General features: G+C 41.5%; 2 protein-coding genes across 4 annotated transcripts in view; both read left to right on the top strand.

Moving 5' to 3' along the window:
• The first annotated feature begins 363 nt into the window (after positions 1-363).
• ifrd2 (interferon-related developmental regulator 2) lies at positions 364-14,008 on the top strand. Its single transcript, XM_039800446.1, has 15 exons — positions 364-954; positions 2,140-2,196; positions 7,023-7,139; positions 7,359-7,443; positions 7,657-7,781; positions 8,245-8,315; positions 8,723-8,726; positions 8,777-8,850; positions 9,013-9,066; positions 10,087-10,265; positions 10,469-10,577; positions 10,829-10,963; positions 11,116-11,244; positions 12,058-12,150; positions 12,243-14,008. The coding sequence occupies exons 1-15, from the start codon at positions 912-914 to the stop codon at positions 12,321-12,323; spliced, it is 1,356 nt and encodes a 451-aa protein (XP_039656380.1). The 5' UTR covers positions 364-911; the 3' UTR covers positions 12,324-14,008.
• Positions 14,009-14,608: 600 nt separating this feature from the next.
• Positions 14,609-18,459, top strand: part of zgc:136971 (S9 family peptidase) — a 10,485-nt gene continuing 6,634 nt past the window's right edge. Inside the window, exons 1-8 of one of the 3 annotated variants that reach the window (XM_039799234.1) lie at positions 14,609-14,720; positions 15,062-15,203; positions 16,064-16,199; positions 16,766-16,841; positions 16,931-17,006; positions 17,273-17,385; positions 17,550-17,684; positions 17,898-17,989. In XM_039799234.1, coding sequence (XP_039655168.1) covers positions 14,703-14,720; positions 15,062-15,203; positions 16,064-16,199; positions 16,766-16,841; positions 16,931-17,006; positions 17,273-17,385; positions 17,550-17,684; positions 17,898-17,989 — 788 coding nt within the window. In that variant the 5' untranslated portion in view covers positions 14,609-14,702. Of the gene's footprint in view, positions 14,819-15,061; positions 15,204-16,063; positions 16,200-16,765; positions 16,842-16,930; positions 17,007-17,272; positions 17,386-17,549; positions 17,685-17,897; positions 17,990-18,459 lie in introns of all 3 variants that reach the window. The other 2 variants (XM_039799235.1, XM_039799232.1) reach the window with 2 other exon arrangements.

Below are 18,459 nucleotides of genomic sequence, written 5' to 3'. Positions count from 1 at the left end.
TTTAACATTAAAAACATTGGTTATTTCACATTATTGTCGTAAGTAAGTAAGTAAGTAATGTCTGGCAAAAATGTTTGCTCCCAAAGAAGGGCCTGGAGGGGCCCAGAGATTATAGCACTAGGTTATAATGCATAGAGGATATACTGTAGGTAAGGGTGTGTTTATTATTATTATTATTATTATTATATTGTTTTTTGTGTGTTATCTTTTCGGGAATTGAATTGTAAGTCTAATGTCTGATCTACACTTCGGTGCAGAAGGTGGCGGTAGTGCACCAATGAGCTGGATGCCAACCGCCGTAAAATACGAAGAAGAAGAAGAGCCATCATCGTCCAGGGTTGGTTAGAAAACGGAAACGGGGGATGCTAACAGAGCTAACCTGGCAACCCCAGCTGCCGGTTGTTTGTTCAGGAGTAGAGAGGAAGATGGTGGACTTGGTGACAACAGCGTGCTCAGAACTCCGTCCCAAACAATTTAGAAAATGCTTAATATCTCAACCTGGTATTAGATATAGATTGCCGGGGGACAATCATAGATAATACATTGTGAAAACCGTTGAATACAGTGACTTTTTCGCCACCGGACAACTCTTTATTCCAAGATTAAAGAAAGCGGGGAGTTGCTGAACCACCAGGTGGTTGCTGCTCGTAAAGGACGCTAACCAACGTTAGCCAAAGTGTCAACAAAAGTGTGAGAGAAGGTGTAATTTTGGAAGCTGCTTTTTACCCAGCTGTCAAGATAAACCACATAGACCATTCAGCCCTCTGCTGCTGCTGCCTAGACACCAACTGTCAAATCTGTGAGGAGCGGATATAACACGTTACCTGACAGTTGGGCTGAAAGTAGGCTAACTTTAGCTAGCTAACCTCAGCTAGCTTTGTTGTGAACTGTGGATCAGAGCGCTACTCAAAATGCCACGGAGTAAAAAGGGGAAACGTGGCTCCAGCAAGCCGGGTAAGTAATAGTAGTAGCGACTATGCTAACTCACCATCCAGCTTCTGGCATGAAACTAGCAGGAATGCAATGACTGAATATGGCAGTTAAGATAATAATAAATTCTATTTAGGATGAAAACGTTAATAACGTTGCACGCTTTAAAGCTTGGTCGTCACACCTTTCGCGTTGAGCCAGGCTAATAGCGGTAGCAATTTGGGTAACTTTGCTACAGTATATATGGTATGAATGATCCAACAGTGAAACAGCTTGTTGCTCGTCTAACTTTAGCTAGCTAACGTTACTATGGTTTTCCCGTCTGCCATGTGCAGCCATGTGGCTTATAATTAGTGCCGCGGCTCAACATTGACGTCTGCATGTGTTTGTAACATTTATGTTTAAGCCACTCGTTTTTAATGAGTTTATATTTGTGTAGAATCATAGAAGTGCCCTAGACAGTGTTATTTTATTGTATGGTAAACTAATGATTTCTGCTAGCGTTCAGGACCCAGCTACACACTTGTAGGGTTAAGGTTAACCCCATGTTATTTTTAGCAGCAATGCAATGCCATTTAAAACAGGTAGGTGAAGCTGTGTTGAAGAGGATCAGCAAGTGCAACAGGGTCTTTTAGTGCATTCACTCATGATTTGCGTTTGTTTAAGTGCAAGTAAAGTTAATGCTCGTGAGTCACAGCTACACGTTTTAATCATTGTACAATAGTGGTGCGGACCGTGATGCATGTGGCTGTAGGCGTTACAGCCCCCTCACGTTGAAAGGGAGTCGCCTGGGAAGCGCACACGTGAGGAGAGGGAGAGAGACACACACACACACACACACACACACACACACACACACACACACACACACACACACACACACACACACACACACACACACACACACACACACACGAGGGCTGGTGAACAAAAAAAAGACAAATAGGAGTATTGAGCCTGGTGTTTCCATTGTATTTATGCTAACAAACTAAGTCTACTGAGTTGTGCAGTACTGGTAATTGTGCATCAGTATATAGTAATGTTTCAAAATGGAGCTCACTTATGATCCTTTCTTCTCCCTCATGGTCATTCCTGCATTTTTACCCATCTTTCCCATTCATTCATGGATCCGTTCACCATTCTTCCTTCAATCTAAACGCCCTATATTTTATCCACCCATTCATCCCTCCATCCATACGTCATCTCCAGGCTCTCTACGTCAGGAGGTTCTTCAGCTGCAGCTGTCGGCTAAAGCCTCACTGAAAGGTAACCCCCCTCGCCCCCCCCACCCCACCCCCTTGCTTCGTGTCCAACTCAAGGCTTGTCCAAAAGCTCATGGACCTCACTACAGTGCATGCAGTAAACCCACCAGTCTCTTGAATGCTAAACTCTGTTTTTTCCAGCTGCACTGACATTTTTTTTAACTTGTCCTCCCTCATAGATTACCTGTCCAGGCTGGTAATTGTATTGACAGACTGTTTGACTTTACCACAGCCTCTTGGATTTGCAGCACAGTGGCATTAAAATCACTTTGAGTTTCTTCAGTCATCATGCATGTCACGCTTGAACACCATGAGTTAATGCCCCACCGTAATGCTGAGTTTGATGACTGTTTGAAAGTCAAACAGCACAGGGGTCTCATTTATAAACATGGCGTACACATGAAACGGGGCTGAAAATGTGCGTACGCCACTTCCCACGTAAAGTTTGTGATTTATAAAAAAACTTGACGGGAGAATGTGCGGTTATCCACGCAAACTGTGACCCATGCGTACGCACATTTTGGAGACAATGGGAATTGGCGACGCAGATGGTGAGGTGAAGGTGGTGAAGTCAGACTGCAGAAAGTAAACGTGGGAATAACGATTACTCGTAATATTTTCAAGTATTGATGTCTTACGTACATTTTTTCACTCCATATCATGCATGTTATCGTGAAGATTAAATCCAGCAGTGCTTATTTGCACTTGTTCTGAGTGATGCTTGTTCCATAAACATCTGGTAAAATCCAACTCAAGTCTTAGATAAAAATTTGTTCTTAATGTTTGCTGTCTCGCCGTCACATTGTCCGCTACGGAGCGCAGGAGGAGATGGCCCGACTGTATGGAATACAGGATAGCATCAAATACCATACCATTAGATAACTGCAGAGCACAGTGTAAATAACTAAATATATGTCTTTAATACTGTGCGTATATCATCAAATGTCAAAGTCTGGAAATACAGCCGTAAAGCTCTCGCACAATCATTACACTTGTCCTCGTTATTGGTCCAAACTTTAATACTGTTCATAACAAAACCTGCATGAAGAAAAGTGCGTTTGCCTATAACACTTTCATCTTCAAATTGTATCTCGGGGTTGGGGATACCACTAGTTGATGCTGTGATTTTGGCGAGGTGTTAACAATCACAATATGTTGTAAACATATAAATACTGCGGTGAACCAGTGCGTAATGCTGCATGATGGCACTGCTGGCCCTGCAGGAGGACTACGCCAATGGAAGAAACGGGAGAAAAAGAGGCTTCACGGACAATGATGATTTTAAATTCCCTAAAGCTGCGCTCTTGGATCTATGTACTGAATTGGGTCCAGTAGATGGGGCAACGCGCCGTAACCGTGCCATCCCGGTCCATCCCGGTCCAAATACAGGTCCTCACCACTCTGGGAGCAACTGGCTGTTTCCAGAGAGAAATGTCAGACAGCTAAGTGTTTTATATAAATATTATATATAACCTTAAACTTTATCACTAAGGCTTGTTTGGATATAATATATAGTTCTGTTAAATCTTATCATATAGATCTGGTATATCGAAGCTGTCCGCGAGTGCTGAAATGCCTGCCGTTTTGGAAGGTATTATTAATATAGGTAGTCTATACGTCAGGTTTCCCTACACTGTGTGAGAACAGGCCGAAATTATAAATCAATTTGCAGCAATTCATGAACGTCTGAGAAGTTTTTTGCTTTTTCCCCGCCAGTCGTCATGATTCGGCATAACGAAAGAACTGCCAGGATCATTAACATACTGATCAGCATTCATGAGGTGCTTTGCATTGACTAATTATGGTTAAAAATGGCCGTGAACAGGGCTGGATAAGAGGCTGATTCACGTATGCACACTTGTGGGTAATCTGTGATTTATAAAGGGAACATTGCTTGTAGACGTGCGTATGCACGCTTTTATAAATCAGAATTATTATTTTTTTTTGCCGTACGCCATTTTTGGCTTTTGGTCGTATGTACACTTTTACTAAGGATCTTACGCACAGTTTTATAAATGAGATCCCAGGACTGTAAAGAAAGTTTATCAACATATGACCTTGTCATCCACCCAATCTGTTCACTTACAACTGGCTGCTAACATCTACTTTGCCTAAGTGTGCAGCCATCGTGCCAATAATTTGGTTGAAATCTCTCCGACTATCCAACCACTTTTTCTAAGCTGACATTCCGGCGGTCATTGCTTCCTAAAGTGTAACTTTGTTCTCTCTCTCTTATGCATACTGTGCGTGTATGTGATGTCATGCATGCAGTGTAACATTCTTGACACTGTTTTCAAATCACCACATGATACACTAAGGAGTTGGTTAAATTTGTAATTGTGTCATCATTACTCTTCGTCGCTTTCCCATCCCTCATTGCCTTATTGCTGCCATGTGTTTATTTTTTTAATACTTGTACAAGTGAATTTATTGTACATTCTACAAATCTCTACATAACAGCAAATTTGACAGGATTCAATGCCACGTTTGTACAGTTGTAGAGAGGAAATAGCTTGTAGTGAGAGCACATGTTAATTTAGTCTTTCAGCTCGTACCACAAGACCATAGCCAGGGGACTCAAATAAGCTCCCACAAGTTTGTCTTGAACCTGTGATTTGTCCGTCCACAGATCCTCTTCCTCAGGGACTGAGTGCTGGTGCTGTTTGAGTGATTTGCTATGTAAGCATAAAGTAGCAAAGTGGAGACGAGAGCGAAAGTGAAAGAGGAGGGGGTTCAAGTTCTGTCGATGGGTCTCCTACATCTGCAGTTGCCATGCTATCTTTTGACTGGCTGTAGCTAAATTAGAGGAGGTTGACTGACTCGCAGCACTTCAACGAACTGACCGAAGAGCCGGTTAATTAACCCGAGTAGTGTCACTGAACCGGTAGAATGAACCGACTCTCGTCTATCTCTATTCTCGTCCTAGTCATGGAAAAAAAGGTTGTTGGCGAACATATTTAGTCTCGTCTGACGAAATGAACACTATACAGTACAGTTTTGGCTTGAGCAATTATCCAACTGTTAACCAGTCAGCTTAACTGTAAAATATTTCACAAGCGGCAGCCAACAGTAACGTTTACTGTCAAAGCTACAGTGCCCAAACAAGTTTAATACATTTTACTGCTACTGTCTCTGTTTCCTCCACAATAGCAATTTTATGAGAATACAGAAGAGCCTTTAAATAATAGTCTGGCACATAGTGGTGATTTTGTCAGCCACAGCAAATAAAATCAGCAGCTTGTGGCTAAAGATAACTTCCTCCCCGAATGGTTTGGTTTTGTAAAGAAATGCAGAATAGCAAGTCGGACATCAATTTCACAGTTTACACATTCTGATCTCAAATATAGTCCTGCATCCGATTTACTCATTTAGCTGCGTTTGTATTCTTTTTGGAATTTTCTTACTACCTGAGCACAGGTGGACACAGCTGACTGATAGCAGAGAATGTGTTTCTAGTTGTCATATTTACTGAATATTTGTGGTAGGTATTGAGCTTGTACATAAAGCAGAGTGGAATAACAGAACTTGATGCTATTGCAGGTAGTCTACGATGAATGTTTTTCCATCGAGAAAGTAACTTGCAACTACAACTTACATGTTGCGATGCTACAACACTAAAAGTGACCTCTGGGTTACCTCGCCTGTCCTGGTTGACCTGAACATGAAAACACACGCACACACAGACAAGTCTGACCATTCTGGATCGTACACACTGAATGAATGAATGGCCACTCCGGTCTCCAGTAATCCTACCAACAGTAGAAAGTCCTGAGCCAGCAGGAACCTGAGGGTTAGCTTAGCTTAGCCTGCCTGGCTCTTCCATCCTGTTGTGTTCAGACTCAAACTGACACACTTCTTGTCATAGACACAGGCCAGAAACAGTAAAACACTAATAACCGCCTGGTACCAATGCCTTTTGCCATTCATTCCTGTGTGTGGGTCTGTGTGTTTAGTGTGTCTCTGTATAAGAAGATCTCTGCTGGTGTACAGTTACTGACAAAGACGGACAGCTGAGCAGAGTAAGCCTACAGTCAGCTTCCCCTAACCTGCTATCAGTCACTGCTGGGAAATGGCCTCAAGTCAAATTCTGATTAATTTTAATAATGTTTTTTATTTCACTTGCACATTTAACCAGCTGTCACTTTCACCACACTTTACAATATTCTGAGATCATAACTGTCTGTTAAAAACACTTTCTGTCCAGGCATTGCACTATGCAAGTGCATCCAACAAAACGCCTCAAATTAACATAGAATTGAAGTTAAAACAGTAGATACAGTAGATGATACATTGCACTTCTGGATATTGCACATTGCTGAGGCAACAAAGCAACATTTTGGACGATAAAGGGAGGAAATGCCTTTTTTTTTTCTTTGGAAACTTTTAAATATATTTTTGACCTAGTGTTGCTCATCATTTCCTCTTCTTACAAGCTTTTTTTTGTACTCTTGTCATAACAACCACTAATAGTGAGCTTGTCAGTCCTCATCATGCCTGCCTGTCTGTCACGATAGAGATGCTCAACGTTCTCCAGCTCAGCTGATTCTAAATCGCCTTTCACCCAGTCTGAAAACAGCATTCAGACTTGCGTTTGTTAACACATATCATGATTCAGGGGTGACTCATCCACATTTGCTTCCTTGACATAACTCAAAAGTCAGAGCTTATGTGTTAACTGAGATTCCAAGTGTGAGTATTTCTCCTCCATGTAAATTCAACACTACTCTTTGTCTCTCCTTTCCCACCTCTGTCTTTATACCCCCCGCCCCCTCCTTCAATATTCCCTTGTCTCACAATTTCCCTATCGGTCTTTTTTTTTTTTCCTTTTAGGTATTAAAAATGGGATGAAAGGAGAGTCGGGGGCCAGTGATGATGAGCTGACGTCTGATATTCTCAGCCACTGTAGCAGTGCCAGTGAAAGTACCTCTGTGTTGGAAGAGGGCACAGGTTTGTGCATAAATGCAGATAATACATACACGTGCTTTTTAGAATCCTGTTTATCGTGGATAATAGCCAAGGTACTGCTTACGTACGCCAAAGGAAATTAATGCAGCCAATGTTTTTGTGGTGTGACAGTAAAGCTCGTGTGAGTTCCCCCTAAACTAAAGCTTTAAAGTTCCATACAACAAAATCCTGTGTGTGTGTGTGTTGACTGGCCAAACACAGGAGGGGAGCAGGTGGATGAGCAGACTGCCCAGGAGGAAACTGAAGATAAACTCAAGCAGTGTATAGACAACCTGATGGATAAGAGGTGAGGTTATGTTTTTTTTATTTTTTTTTGTGTGCTTTTGCCCAGGCACTATCGATATTGAAAATAGGAAATGCCAGGAATATACAGGAGGTGAGACGTGCAACACCAGGCCATAATTGATATTGCAGGAAGTGATGTAACAAATATTCTTCCCATTAACCCCAACCTTGGTCCCCTTCTTGCTCCTTGTCTCCGTTTGTGTGTCTCTCTCAGCACTAAGACGCGTCTAGCAGGTCTCGAGTCGTTGCGACAGGCCTTCTGCTCCAGAGTGCTCTACGACTTCCTGACTGAGAGACGCCTCACTATCAGCGACTGCCTGGAAAGAAGCCTTAAAAAAGGTAAGACGAAGTAGTTAGGTAGGTGTGTGTGTGTGTGATTGAGTTGACGAAACAAAGAGTTGTGTTCCGCTACGCTGTTCAAAGGGGATGAAATACCTAAAAAAAATTCACTGCCACATGCACTAACACGCACACGCGGAAGGGCCGGCCATCAAAACAAAGAACAGAGACGATCCGATTACAAACCCACACAGACACTGACTTCATTCTCTGTTTAGTACGCCAGTATGTCTCTTTACATAAAACATATTAGTTTGCTGCTAAATATCGAGTACAGCCCCTTTTTTAAATATAGACTTGTTTAGGACGCGTATATTTTGTTTAAATTCATTCAGGGATCATTACAGTTTTGTCTTGCCTCAACTGCTAGTACAGAAAACATTTCCTCCTCTGTTTCCCAAAGTGGAGCAGAAAACCGTCAACAACTGCAGTAAAACAAATAAAAACTTTATTTTCCCTCCAGGCAGCGTGGAGGAGCAGGCAGCAGCGGCCACACTCTTCACCCTGCTCTGTATCCAGCTGGGGGTGGGAGGGGCGGGATGCTTCCATTCCATTTTAAGGAGAGTCTAATGATTGACTTAACATGTGCCAGCAAAGCCCCTCCGAGTGTGAGTACGCTTAAAGTTGGAAAATTGTGGTTATAAAAGTAACCTTTGCTACGGCATCACCTTTCTTTACTCCAACTCCTGAAAAGAAATGACTACAACAACCGAATTAAGCATGAGACGCTTGTCAGCTCGGACTTGTGCACGTGTAAATGCTCGATCAAAAACAAGTCGCGTGGACCGCAGCTTAAAACTCAGTCAGCAATGTGACAAGGAAAGTTCCAGAGCAACAACGCATCCAAAAACATCTGGTTCAGCCAAGAGTTGAATGCAACTTCTGAAAGGCATTTCTTCCACCCAGCTGACCTCACTCTCACCTCAAATGTTGTACAATAGTCTGGTAATCCTAGCTGCTCAGAGATTCAGTTTTAAGGTGGACTATCCTCTAAGGAAATTCTCCCTGCCTGTCAAGATTGTTGCTGAGATATTTTAAATGGAAGAAGAACAGTTTTAGGGTTGACAAGGTTATTTTAAAAATAAAATTGCATTAGGGTCATGGTATCAACTCTATTGCAATGGTGATCTGTTTTTTTTAATTTTGGCAAACCTCAAGTTTGCATCAGGGGAATTACAGCTTCCCTCTGTCTGCCTGGTTATTTGACTTTTATTGCATATGTCTCCATCAGTGTGCCAGAGCTTTGGGGCTGTGCTGTTATGTTTCTACCGCGGAAGAAGGAGAGGTAAGAACAACTTGCTCTAAAAACCACTCAAATAATTAAAATGTAAACATAAGTCTAAAATCACAGTGAAGAAAGAATAAGTAAGAATTGCTTAATAAGGTGAAATAAAATGGTGCAAAGTGTTAAATATAAACATAGAGAAACCTGAAACCTGAGAACTATTTTCTGCAGGTTTAGTGCTAGGTTGGTAACCTGGCTTCTGGACAGTGCTCAGCACGTCTGCCTCCGTTATTTCTCTGTAGCGTTTAGTAAGGCGCTGATGCAGAGTACCTCTCCATGGCGGTCTGCTGCTTGTGCGGTGTAGCAGCTGCAGATGTTGTTGGACGTTGCTGGCGAATACGGCTTTGCTCCAAAGTGTGAGCGCGGCTAAGGTGGTAAAACAAGTTTGCGGTAGTGTTGGTGGGGACGACGGTCAGACTTATAAAATCCCCAAAACTGCCATACTGACTTTTCCTGTTTTATCAACAATTTCCTCGCTCGCTGCGGCACTCACTTTCCACTTATCGCTACACGCCGCCGGTTCTGTTATTGTAGAATGGTAGAATCCAACACGAGACAGCGATGTGGCGCAACCAAACATGATACTGTTACATGATTGGCTGTTAGAGTGTCACTCCCTACGTTGCTAGGTTACCAGAGAGTGAGTGCCTTTGTTCATGCAACCAAACTTGCTTCGCAACTTCTGGTTTCTTCCGAAGAAGAAAAACAAGTTATCGAACGTTTTATCGAACGCATTTTCTATTGATATTTATTACGTGTCTATCGCGATACATATCGTTATTGTTTTATCGCCCAGCCCTACAAAATATATCAAACAACAAAAGCCAGATACAATCTTATCAAATGTGGCTCTTGGTCCAAGGCTCTATTATCTGTTAGTATCTGGGATATTAAATCATGAAATGGCAACAGCTTAACAGTAGTCGTATCTAACAGTATGTTTTTCTCATTCCACATTACATTTTTTCTCCCTTTTTCCCCCTCAACCCCCACACTAAATCCCCCCCCCCTCCCCCCCAGGACTTGATCAAGTCATTGGCGCTTCTGGAGAGCGTGTTCATGTCTTCCTACCCCAACAGAGATGGAACGCTGCCCACACCCAAACCCGGCAGTCCAGGCCTCCACAGCGCCGCCCTGCAGGCCTGGTCGCTGCTGGTCACCCTCTGTCCTACATCTAGACTGACTGTGCTGCTAGACCTGTGAGTGAAACAAATTGTGTTCAAAATAAAAAAATAAATGAATGCATCAGTGTGGACTTAGAGTACAGTAATCCTTCCGCTTAGTTCTGATAAGCTTCATGGGCGTGACATTTAGATGATCATGTGGCCAAAGTAAAAAGTAATTCATGGTGACTAAAAGTGTAACATACGGTGATTGTCTCCCTCTGTCGCCCTCCCTGTAGTCACCTCCCCAAACTGCAGGCTTGTCTGCAGAGCAGTGACGTCAACTACAGGATAGCAGTGGGAGAGACCATCGCCCTGCTGGTGGAGCTGGGACGAGATATAGACGAGGTACACACACGTGTACACACACCTACCTACGGGAGCAGGCACAAATGCTGTGCATGCTGATTTTACCATTATATTCATATCTGTGTGTGTATATATTTATATATTTTTTTTTTTTTTTATATATATATATATATATATATATATATATATATATATATATATATATATATATATATATGTATATGTATGTTTTTTTTTTTTCTGGTTTTATTGTCATATTTCTGTGCCACAATAATGGTGTGTGTGTGTAGGAATTTGAGGTGGAGGACAATGAAGGTCTGTCTCAGTGTCTAAAGAGTTTAGCCACAGATGGCAATAAGCACCGAGCCAAGAACGACCGGAGGAAACAGCGCTCCATTTTCAGAGAGGTGCTACATTACATAGAGGTATGTTTTATTGCTGCAACGATGATATTTGTAATTAATGATTGTACTTCTGTTGTTAGTGAATCAGTCTCTGAACCTTTGGTCTCTTGCATTTTTGAGTTTTGCATATCTGCCCTAGCTTTGACTTTATTTCCCTTTTTCTTCTCGTGCAGAACGAGGACTTCACCGAGGAGAAGATCCGGTTTGGAGTGGAGAGCGTCTACATCGACAGCTGGATGAGGAGAAGAATCTACGATGCCTTCAAAGAGATCCTGGAGTCCGGAGTCAGACACCATCTACAGGTCAGGAAACCCACTGAAGCCAGTGTAGTCCAAAGAAATAGTTTGGTGTGTTGAATTTTCAGTTTGTGACCCAGTAGAGCTGCAAATGGTTTTGATTGCCGCGGTCTGCGTGAGAAGGTGAAAAGCAGTTGTTTGCACAGCCTCGTTCACGGCCCGCTCATTTTGTCACTTGGTCAGCAGTGTCATGTGATTGTCGTGCCACATATTTTTTTGCTTCCATAGAGTATTACCAATTTTTTTATCTTAAGTCGGGACTGCGCTCACATCTGCCATTGAACAAACACCTGAGGTTGAGTAAGAACACTGGTATTTGCCTGCAGCGCCAATTTCAGCAGCAGGTGGTAGGCGCGCTAAATGTAATTTTGTGTGGAGTGCAATGACGGTCAACACACAAACACACCTACACATGTAACACGTGTGGGCGAATCCCACTGCCTCGCTATTAGATTAGATATCCAGCATTTTAGCAAAAGGGCACTTGCGTACTGCAAAATGTAGCCAATAAAAAGGCACATTAGAAAGGAAATGCTAATCCTTGGTCGGCAGATGAGTTTACGCTTTAGCTAACTGAATTTCAATTTAATTCTCCATATTTTAGTAGATGTTGAAGGTGAATAGTTGATTTCCAAAGCTGTCATGTACATATTTCACATCCATCTTGATCCCCTCATTGGTTTTCCCACAATTTTGTTTTAATGTTGGAAGGTCTTGCCATAACATGAACACAAAATGGCAAAACCACTACTTTATGACATTTATGTCCACAACCCATGTTGTTAATTTTAGAGTGTGTGTGTGTGTGTTTTGGTGCAGTTCAACCCACTACTGAGAGACATCTTTGGCCTCGGCCCTCCACTCATCCTGGACGCTACTGTCAAAGGCAACAAGATCTCTCGATTTGAGAAGGTAACCGCATCTCTTCTGTGCTTGAATCTTAACCCGCACACTGAAACACTCTGATCTTGGAGTGTGTATGTGATTGTATTTTTCTCCAACAGCATCTTTTCAACTCGGCTGCTTTTAAGGCCAGGACTAAACAGAGGAACAAAGTCCGGGACAAACGGGCTGATGTCATGTGAGAGACTGACGGGGATGGAGTGAACGGATGAGTGTACAGTACACGGAACTCCTCGGGCTGTATTGAGATGGATACAAAATGATGCCTTCAACGTTTCAGCTGTCAGACGCACAAAGACTCAACAAACTCTAAACAGGGCTTTTTTTCCTTTGTGCACTTCACCTGAAAAAACTAATCCTCCAGATTTAAGACACCCAACAATTATAAAATTTGGCCCCCACTGTTAAAAGGCAATTTACTGTTCCTCCTCGCAGGCATTTGCTTTTCACAGTGAATTGCAACGACAATTGCTCACAGTATTACAAATGCCTGTTCCGAGGCTTCATAGTGGATATGAACTGTAAAACAATGCTAAACGTTTTTTACGTGGGGTTGCAACAACTTCATTACACAGGAGAGGAAAAGAAATGCAGTCTTCAGATATCAAAATTATCTTTTTTATTAATTTTATCAATAGAAGTACAGAGAAAGTATAGTATTAAGTGTCATTGTAAGACTCCCAACATTTTGAAGCTTTATGGTAGATTTGAGATCTGTGGAAGCCGTCCATGTTATGGTCACTGAAACCCTCTTTGGTGCTGATGTGTATCGTTTCTGATACTCATCTTGAACTGCTGCCTGGTGGCTTGACAGATCAGTCAAGTCTTTTTTTTTATTTTATTTTTTTAATCCTAATTATTGACTTCGGTTTCCACCATAAAGCTGCTTTTCCTGGACATAATCAGTCCTGGTAAGTCTGTGAAGTTTAATGTTAGATCAGCTTCTGTAACACAAAGCCAAAAAGAGCCACAATATTCCGGAAAAACTCTTCTCCACTCTGAACTAAATATTCCTCGTTATTCCCTCAGTCGTCGTCTGTTTTTCCACCCAGAGTGGCTGCTTCCAACTGCCAAACCAGAAACTGACTTTACAAACAATGCAACCTAAAAGAAAATGTGTGTGGTGTTTTTGTGAGTGTTTTTAATTGAATTTTATTTAACATCATGAAATAAAACGCATAAACACGAAGATGCCTAATTTTAAAAATCAAATTAAAGAGGTAATGTTGTCATCTTTGTATTACTATTTTTTTGGAAAGGAAAAATGTTTTAATCATTTCTGGTGGATAATTGTATTTTACCTTCTAATTTATTAAAAGAACAGTACTGTGTGATAATATTTTTTTTTTTTTTTAGGAAAAATGCTAAGAACTGTTTACAGACACAATGATGGGATACTGATAACGAGAAGAATTTCTATTTTTATTTTTTTTCATGTATATTTTTAAATTCAGGTTGGTGGGTCATACAATCTATCCATGTGCATGTACACATGTATAGACTGTACATAGGGATTTATGGTAAGCTGTGTACTTGAATCATGAGATGCATTTAAAGGATGTCTCCTCTGATGAACAGTGAATACATACAGGCCACTAACCAGAGCTGCTGATCAGAAGTTTGCTGGTGGTGTTTGTAACGGTCAGGTGTTATTGATTATATTCAATTTAAAAAGCACGCTTCACAGTTGCCTGGGAATTTCAGTACCTTGGTGAAAATGTGTCAAGTTTCACAGTTTCTATTGTTGAACCAGGTTTGACCCCCTGCATGATTATTACAGCTTCGCTACACTGTCTCATCAGTGGTTCTGGTGTTAGGGCACACGGACAGAAGATGGATCAAATGAAATAAAGACTATTTAAGCGTGTTCTTTGTGTCTTTTGTTATTCAAAAAATGAGGTCTGAAAAGTGATGTAGTTGTTTAGGTCCTGGAAAGACTAAATTTTGGGGAACAAGGAATCAGTTGGGGAAATAAATGTTATTAGACTTTGTGAACTTAGTTGGATTGTTAGTTAAGATAGAAAGTAATGAGATTTTTACCACTAATGTGAAGAAAAGGTCAATGTTATCCTGAGGCAAAGACATGGCATTTTGTAACCAAAAGCCGCTGAAATTGAAAGATTTAAGTATGATGATGCATGATAATATTAAATGTTTAAACCCAGTTGAAAGGATACAATGAGGTCATGTTTACACAGTTTCTCAGCCAGACAAGGAAAGCTAAAAATTGGAACACCTCATTGTTGTGAATTTATCCCATACAAATATTGAATACACCAGCTAGAGCTGCCTACCTACATCTTGAGAGAAAGTTAAGCTTGAACCTACAAGAGAAAACAGACTTGTGAAAATGAGCACGAGCAATATTTAAATTGTTGAATTGCTGGTAACTAAATGTTGAAGTACACTATAATGACATTACATAGTAGTATTACTAATCAAGAATCATCAAGAATGACCACCTTTTTGACCCTCTGCTACCCCCGTGCGGTCACGTTTTTTCTACTAGCCTACACCCCTTCGAACCAACCAAAGTGGTATCGTCCATTCATGAATGCAACATGGAGGCGCTGGTAAAAGTAAGTGAGTAAAACATGCTGTGAAATGTTGTAGCAGGTCCGGGGGAGGCGATACAATAAATAAATTAATGAACGGAACTGCACTAAAACCGAGCCTGGTGACTACTTTAACCCTCCGTATTAGCTGCTAACGGTTTAATTGCTTGATGCATGAGTTTTCTGAGCTTCTCGTGTTGACCGTACGAGTGTGACAGGTTGGGGATTTAATGTGAGCGCGCGCGTGTGTGTGTGTGTGTGTGTGTGTGTGTGTGTGTGTGTGTGTGTGTGTGTGTGTGTGTGTGTGTGTGTGTGTGTGTGTGTGTGTGCGTGCATGCATGCGTGTGCGTGTGTGTGTGCGGCAGCGGACACAGCAGCAGCGGACACAGATGGACCCCAGACAAGTCACCGGGGTGTACGGAGAGCTCAGCGGTCTCCCTGCGCCTGTTTTTGCTCATGTGAGTGAAGAGCAGCTTCCAGAACTCCGGACCTACACCGTGACTGCTGGTGAGCTGCTCTTTCTTTCAAATTCAAAGAGGCTTTATTAGCACAACAATATTGACACATAGTACAACAGGGAAACATTCAAATTTACATACAGTTTTAAGATGCAGACAGTAACATTACTACTACACTCTCTCTCTCACGCTCACGCACGCACGCGCACACACACAATGGCACATGGGGTATATTTATTTAAATTGTAATGCTTTGCTGGAGTCTGCAAAGTTAATCAAATTATGCAATATAAAAATAGGTTGAAAGGAACAAACAACACAGTGGATGATTTCACTATTCTTTAGGTCTATCCAGTAATCTCCTGAGGGTGGGTTTAAAAAGGTATAATGAGTGAACCCATCTGTTTCTCTGGAAGAATACCATTCAACCTTACTGTTGTCAGTTGTCATTGCATTGAATTGTGTGTTCAGGGAAGGATGCTCATGTCCTCTTCATAACCACTGATTCAAGCAAAATGGCTATGAAAGGTTTTTGCATGCATCCTCATTATTAAATAGTTACCACAAACATATGTCTAAGGTAAGATATTTTAAAGTTGAACAATAAACATAATCATAGATGAGAGTGACATTAATATAATAGAACAATTTGATAAGTAAATGTTACTGGAAGATACATTTGTAAAAATAATTTCTGTGTATCTGTGATCAACTAATTATGATCCTTTAAACCAGGAAGTTTGCATTTACTGGCCAAGACCATAAAATACATAGACATGAGGTTGGAGATTTTGCCTCTTGGGCTTGCGTGTCTACATGTTTGTATCATACAGGTGTGGATAATTGAAGTAATTGAGGGTCTCTTTATTCAACCCAACTTGGAAAACTTCTCACTGTGTCCACATCCAGAGTGGAGTCAGAGCGACCTGGTCCGAGGCTCCAGACTTCGCTACTCGCAGCAGTGGACTCTGATCACAGACAGCAACGACCACCAGTGCATCAGGACTGTCCTCCCACCAGGACCCTGTGTACCTGTGTCTGGAGAGTGAGTACATTCACACACCCTAAAATCCTCTGAGATTTCACTGAGTTCTATTACAACTTTGAATGCAAATTAATGCTGCAGCCTGAATATGAGATCTGAGCAGCATAATATATGAACATTTGGTCCTATGCTTGTCATTGTCGACACAATGGCTGCACATACTTCTGTACACCGTGTTTTCATTTATTGAATTTTATAACATCATTAATAAAGTTTCACCATGTATTCTTCCAGACCAACTGTAATTTAATAACAAATCACAATTTTTAAAATTATGTCAATAATTATATAATTGGCAACAAAAAATGTCCATTTTGGAGTTAAAGGCCAACTTAAAAGCAGCTGAAAACCATGCATTTGCTTTTCTTTAACTTCTCAATGTGCTGCAGTGATGTAGAAGTGTGACATTACTATGGGTGTGGCTACAGATACTGGGTGTGGTCAGAGATGCAACAGACTGTTAAACTGTTAAACTTTTAGTCCGAGAGTACAGCGAAGCATTGCTTTTCAGCCTGGTGTTGAGTTTGGCTTTAATCGAGAGTTTCTATTTCTCTTCTGCTCTTCAGGTTACTGAGCGGACTCTCTCCCATTCGAGCCCTGAGGGCTGTTGTCAGGGAAACAGGTGGCCACCAGCTCCTCGAGGTGAGAAAAATAGATTGCAGTATCCTCTGTAAGAACAATGTTTGAGCATCTTGACAGACTGTTGTTGTTTATGCTTTGTTGCTGTTCAGATATGGGACCGCCATGGCCTCAGGAAATGCCTCAACCTGACAGCTCTCAACAAACACGGCCGAGTGTACGATGACGGTGAGACAGATGTTTTGTGCTTTACACGTTTTTTCCTGTTTGCGACAACAACAAAGAACTAGCTAAGCATCACTGACTCAGTCACATCAACTGATGTAGTGTTTTCCACTGTTGTAAAGTAAGTGGGCGGTTGCACCCTTGCATTGTTTTGTGTGTGTGTGTGTGTGTGTGTGTGTGTGTGTGTGTGTGTGTGTGTGTGTGTGTGTGTGTGTGTGTGTGTGTGTGTGTGTGTGTGTGTGTGTGTGTGTGTGTGTGTGTGTGCGCAGCACAGTTTGGCTGTTTGTCATGGTCGGAGTGTGAGAACAAACTGCTGTATGTAGCTGAGAAGAGCAAGAACACATCCATAGAAACACATGATGGGGAATCTGCATGCAGGAAGGTAAGAATATCAAGCAGATTGTAAATCCAACAGAAAGAGAAACGAGTTTCTACAATAGATTCTTAAGCCAAATAACACTGAAAATGACATTCATGTCATTAACTACACAGAAAAGTGTTCATGTGTCACTTATGTTGCTTGTGTGTGTTATTGTGCCCAAACAGGACAGGAGTGTGTACTGTGAAGACTGGGGCGAGGCTTTGACCAATAAGAGCGTCCCGGTGATTTGTGTTGTGAATCTGCAGAGCGGCTCTGTCACTGTGCTGCAGGGTGTCCCACCCGACGTCTCACCTGGACAGGTGAGGACAGCGGCACTTTCAGCGACTTCACCTGACACTGCAGGATTATTGACTGTTAGTGTGTGGAGGTCAAGTGTGAATTCAGAGTCCCAGTGTGCTTTTGTGCTGAAGTATAAATGCCAATGCAGATTGATTGACATCTTTAATAATACTGTGTGTGTGTGTGTGTGCGCGTGTGCGCATGCGCACACGCGTGTGTGTGTTGTCCTCCAGGCTCTGTGGGCCCCCGGCAGTCAGTCAGTGGTTTTTGTTGGTTGGTACCACGAACCCTTCAGACTCGGACTGAGGTTCTGCTCCAACCGCAGGTTAGATAACTACTTTGTTTTCTGATTCAGCCTGAGTCGGCATGAAAACATTAGCTCCAAAATAATAAGTGAAGTTTATTTATATATCCGAAAATCACAAGTTTTGATTTGGATAAGTAAGAAAAACTTATCAGGTAAAATGACATAAATTATAGTGGCACATAAGAAAAAAAACTCTTTTTTTTTTTAACAAATATTGTATATAAACCCACTAAAAATGATCACATTACATAATATCAGTAAATTATTATTATTATTATTATTATTATTATTATTATTATTATTATTATTACTACTACAGTATATTGGTGGCAGGGGAGGTAATTTTCTTGTTCATAAGATCTGCTGAATCGAAAAGAAAAGGAAAATAGAAAACAGCAGCAACTGAGCAGAAAGGACAGAAGCAATGTTAAACATTTACTTTGAGTCATGTAAAAAATATAGTTTATTCGTATAGCAGGGCTCAAACT

The sequence above is a fragment of the Perca fluviatilis genome, chromosome 5, assembly GCF_010015445.1.
Source record: "Perca fluviatilis chromosome 5, GENO_Pfluv_1.0, whole genome shotgun sequence".
Classification (NCBI taxonomy): domain Eukaryota; kingdom Metazoa; phylum Chordata; class Actinopteri; order Perciformes; family Percidae; genus Perca; species Perca fluviatilis.
The sequence above is the reverse complement of the archived record's forward strand: the minus strand, read 5'-3'. Positions and strand labels throughout refer to the sequence as shown.

Excerpts from the sequence above, each read along its gene's own strand:
- ifrd2 (XM_039800446.1), top strand. The coding sequence starts at position 912 with ATGCCACGGAGTAAAAAGGGGAAACGTGGCTCCAGCAAGCCGG. Across the intron at positions 2,197-7,022 it reads GGCTAAAGCCTCACTGAAAG|GTATTAAAAATGGGATGAAA; the intron begins GTAACCCCCCTC and ends TTTTCCTTTTAG. Across the intron at positions 7,782-8,244 it reads GGAAAGAAGCCTTAAAAAAG|GCAGCGTGGAGGAGCAGGCA; the intron begins GTAAGACGAAGT and ends TTTTCCCTCCAG.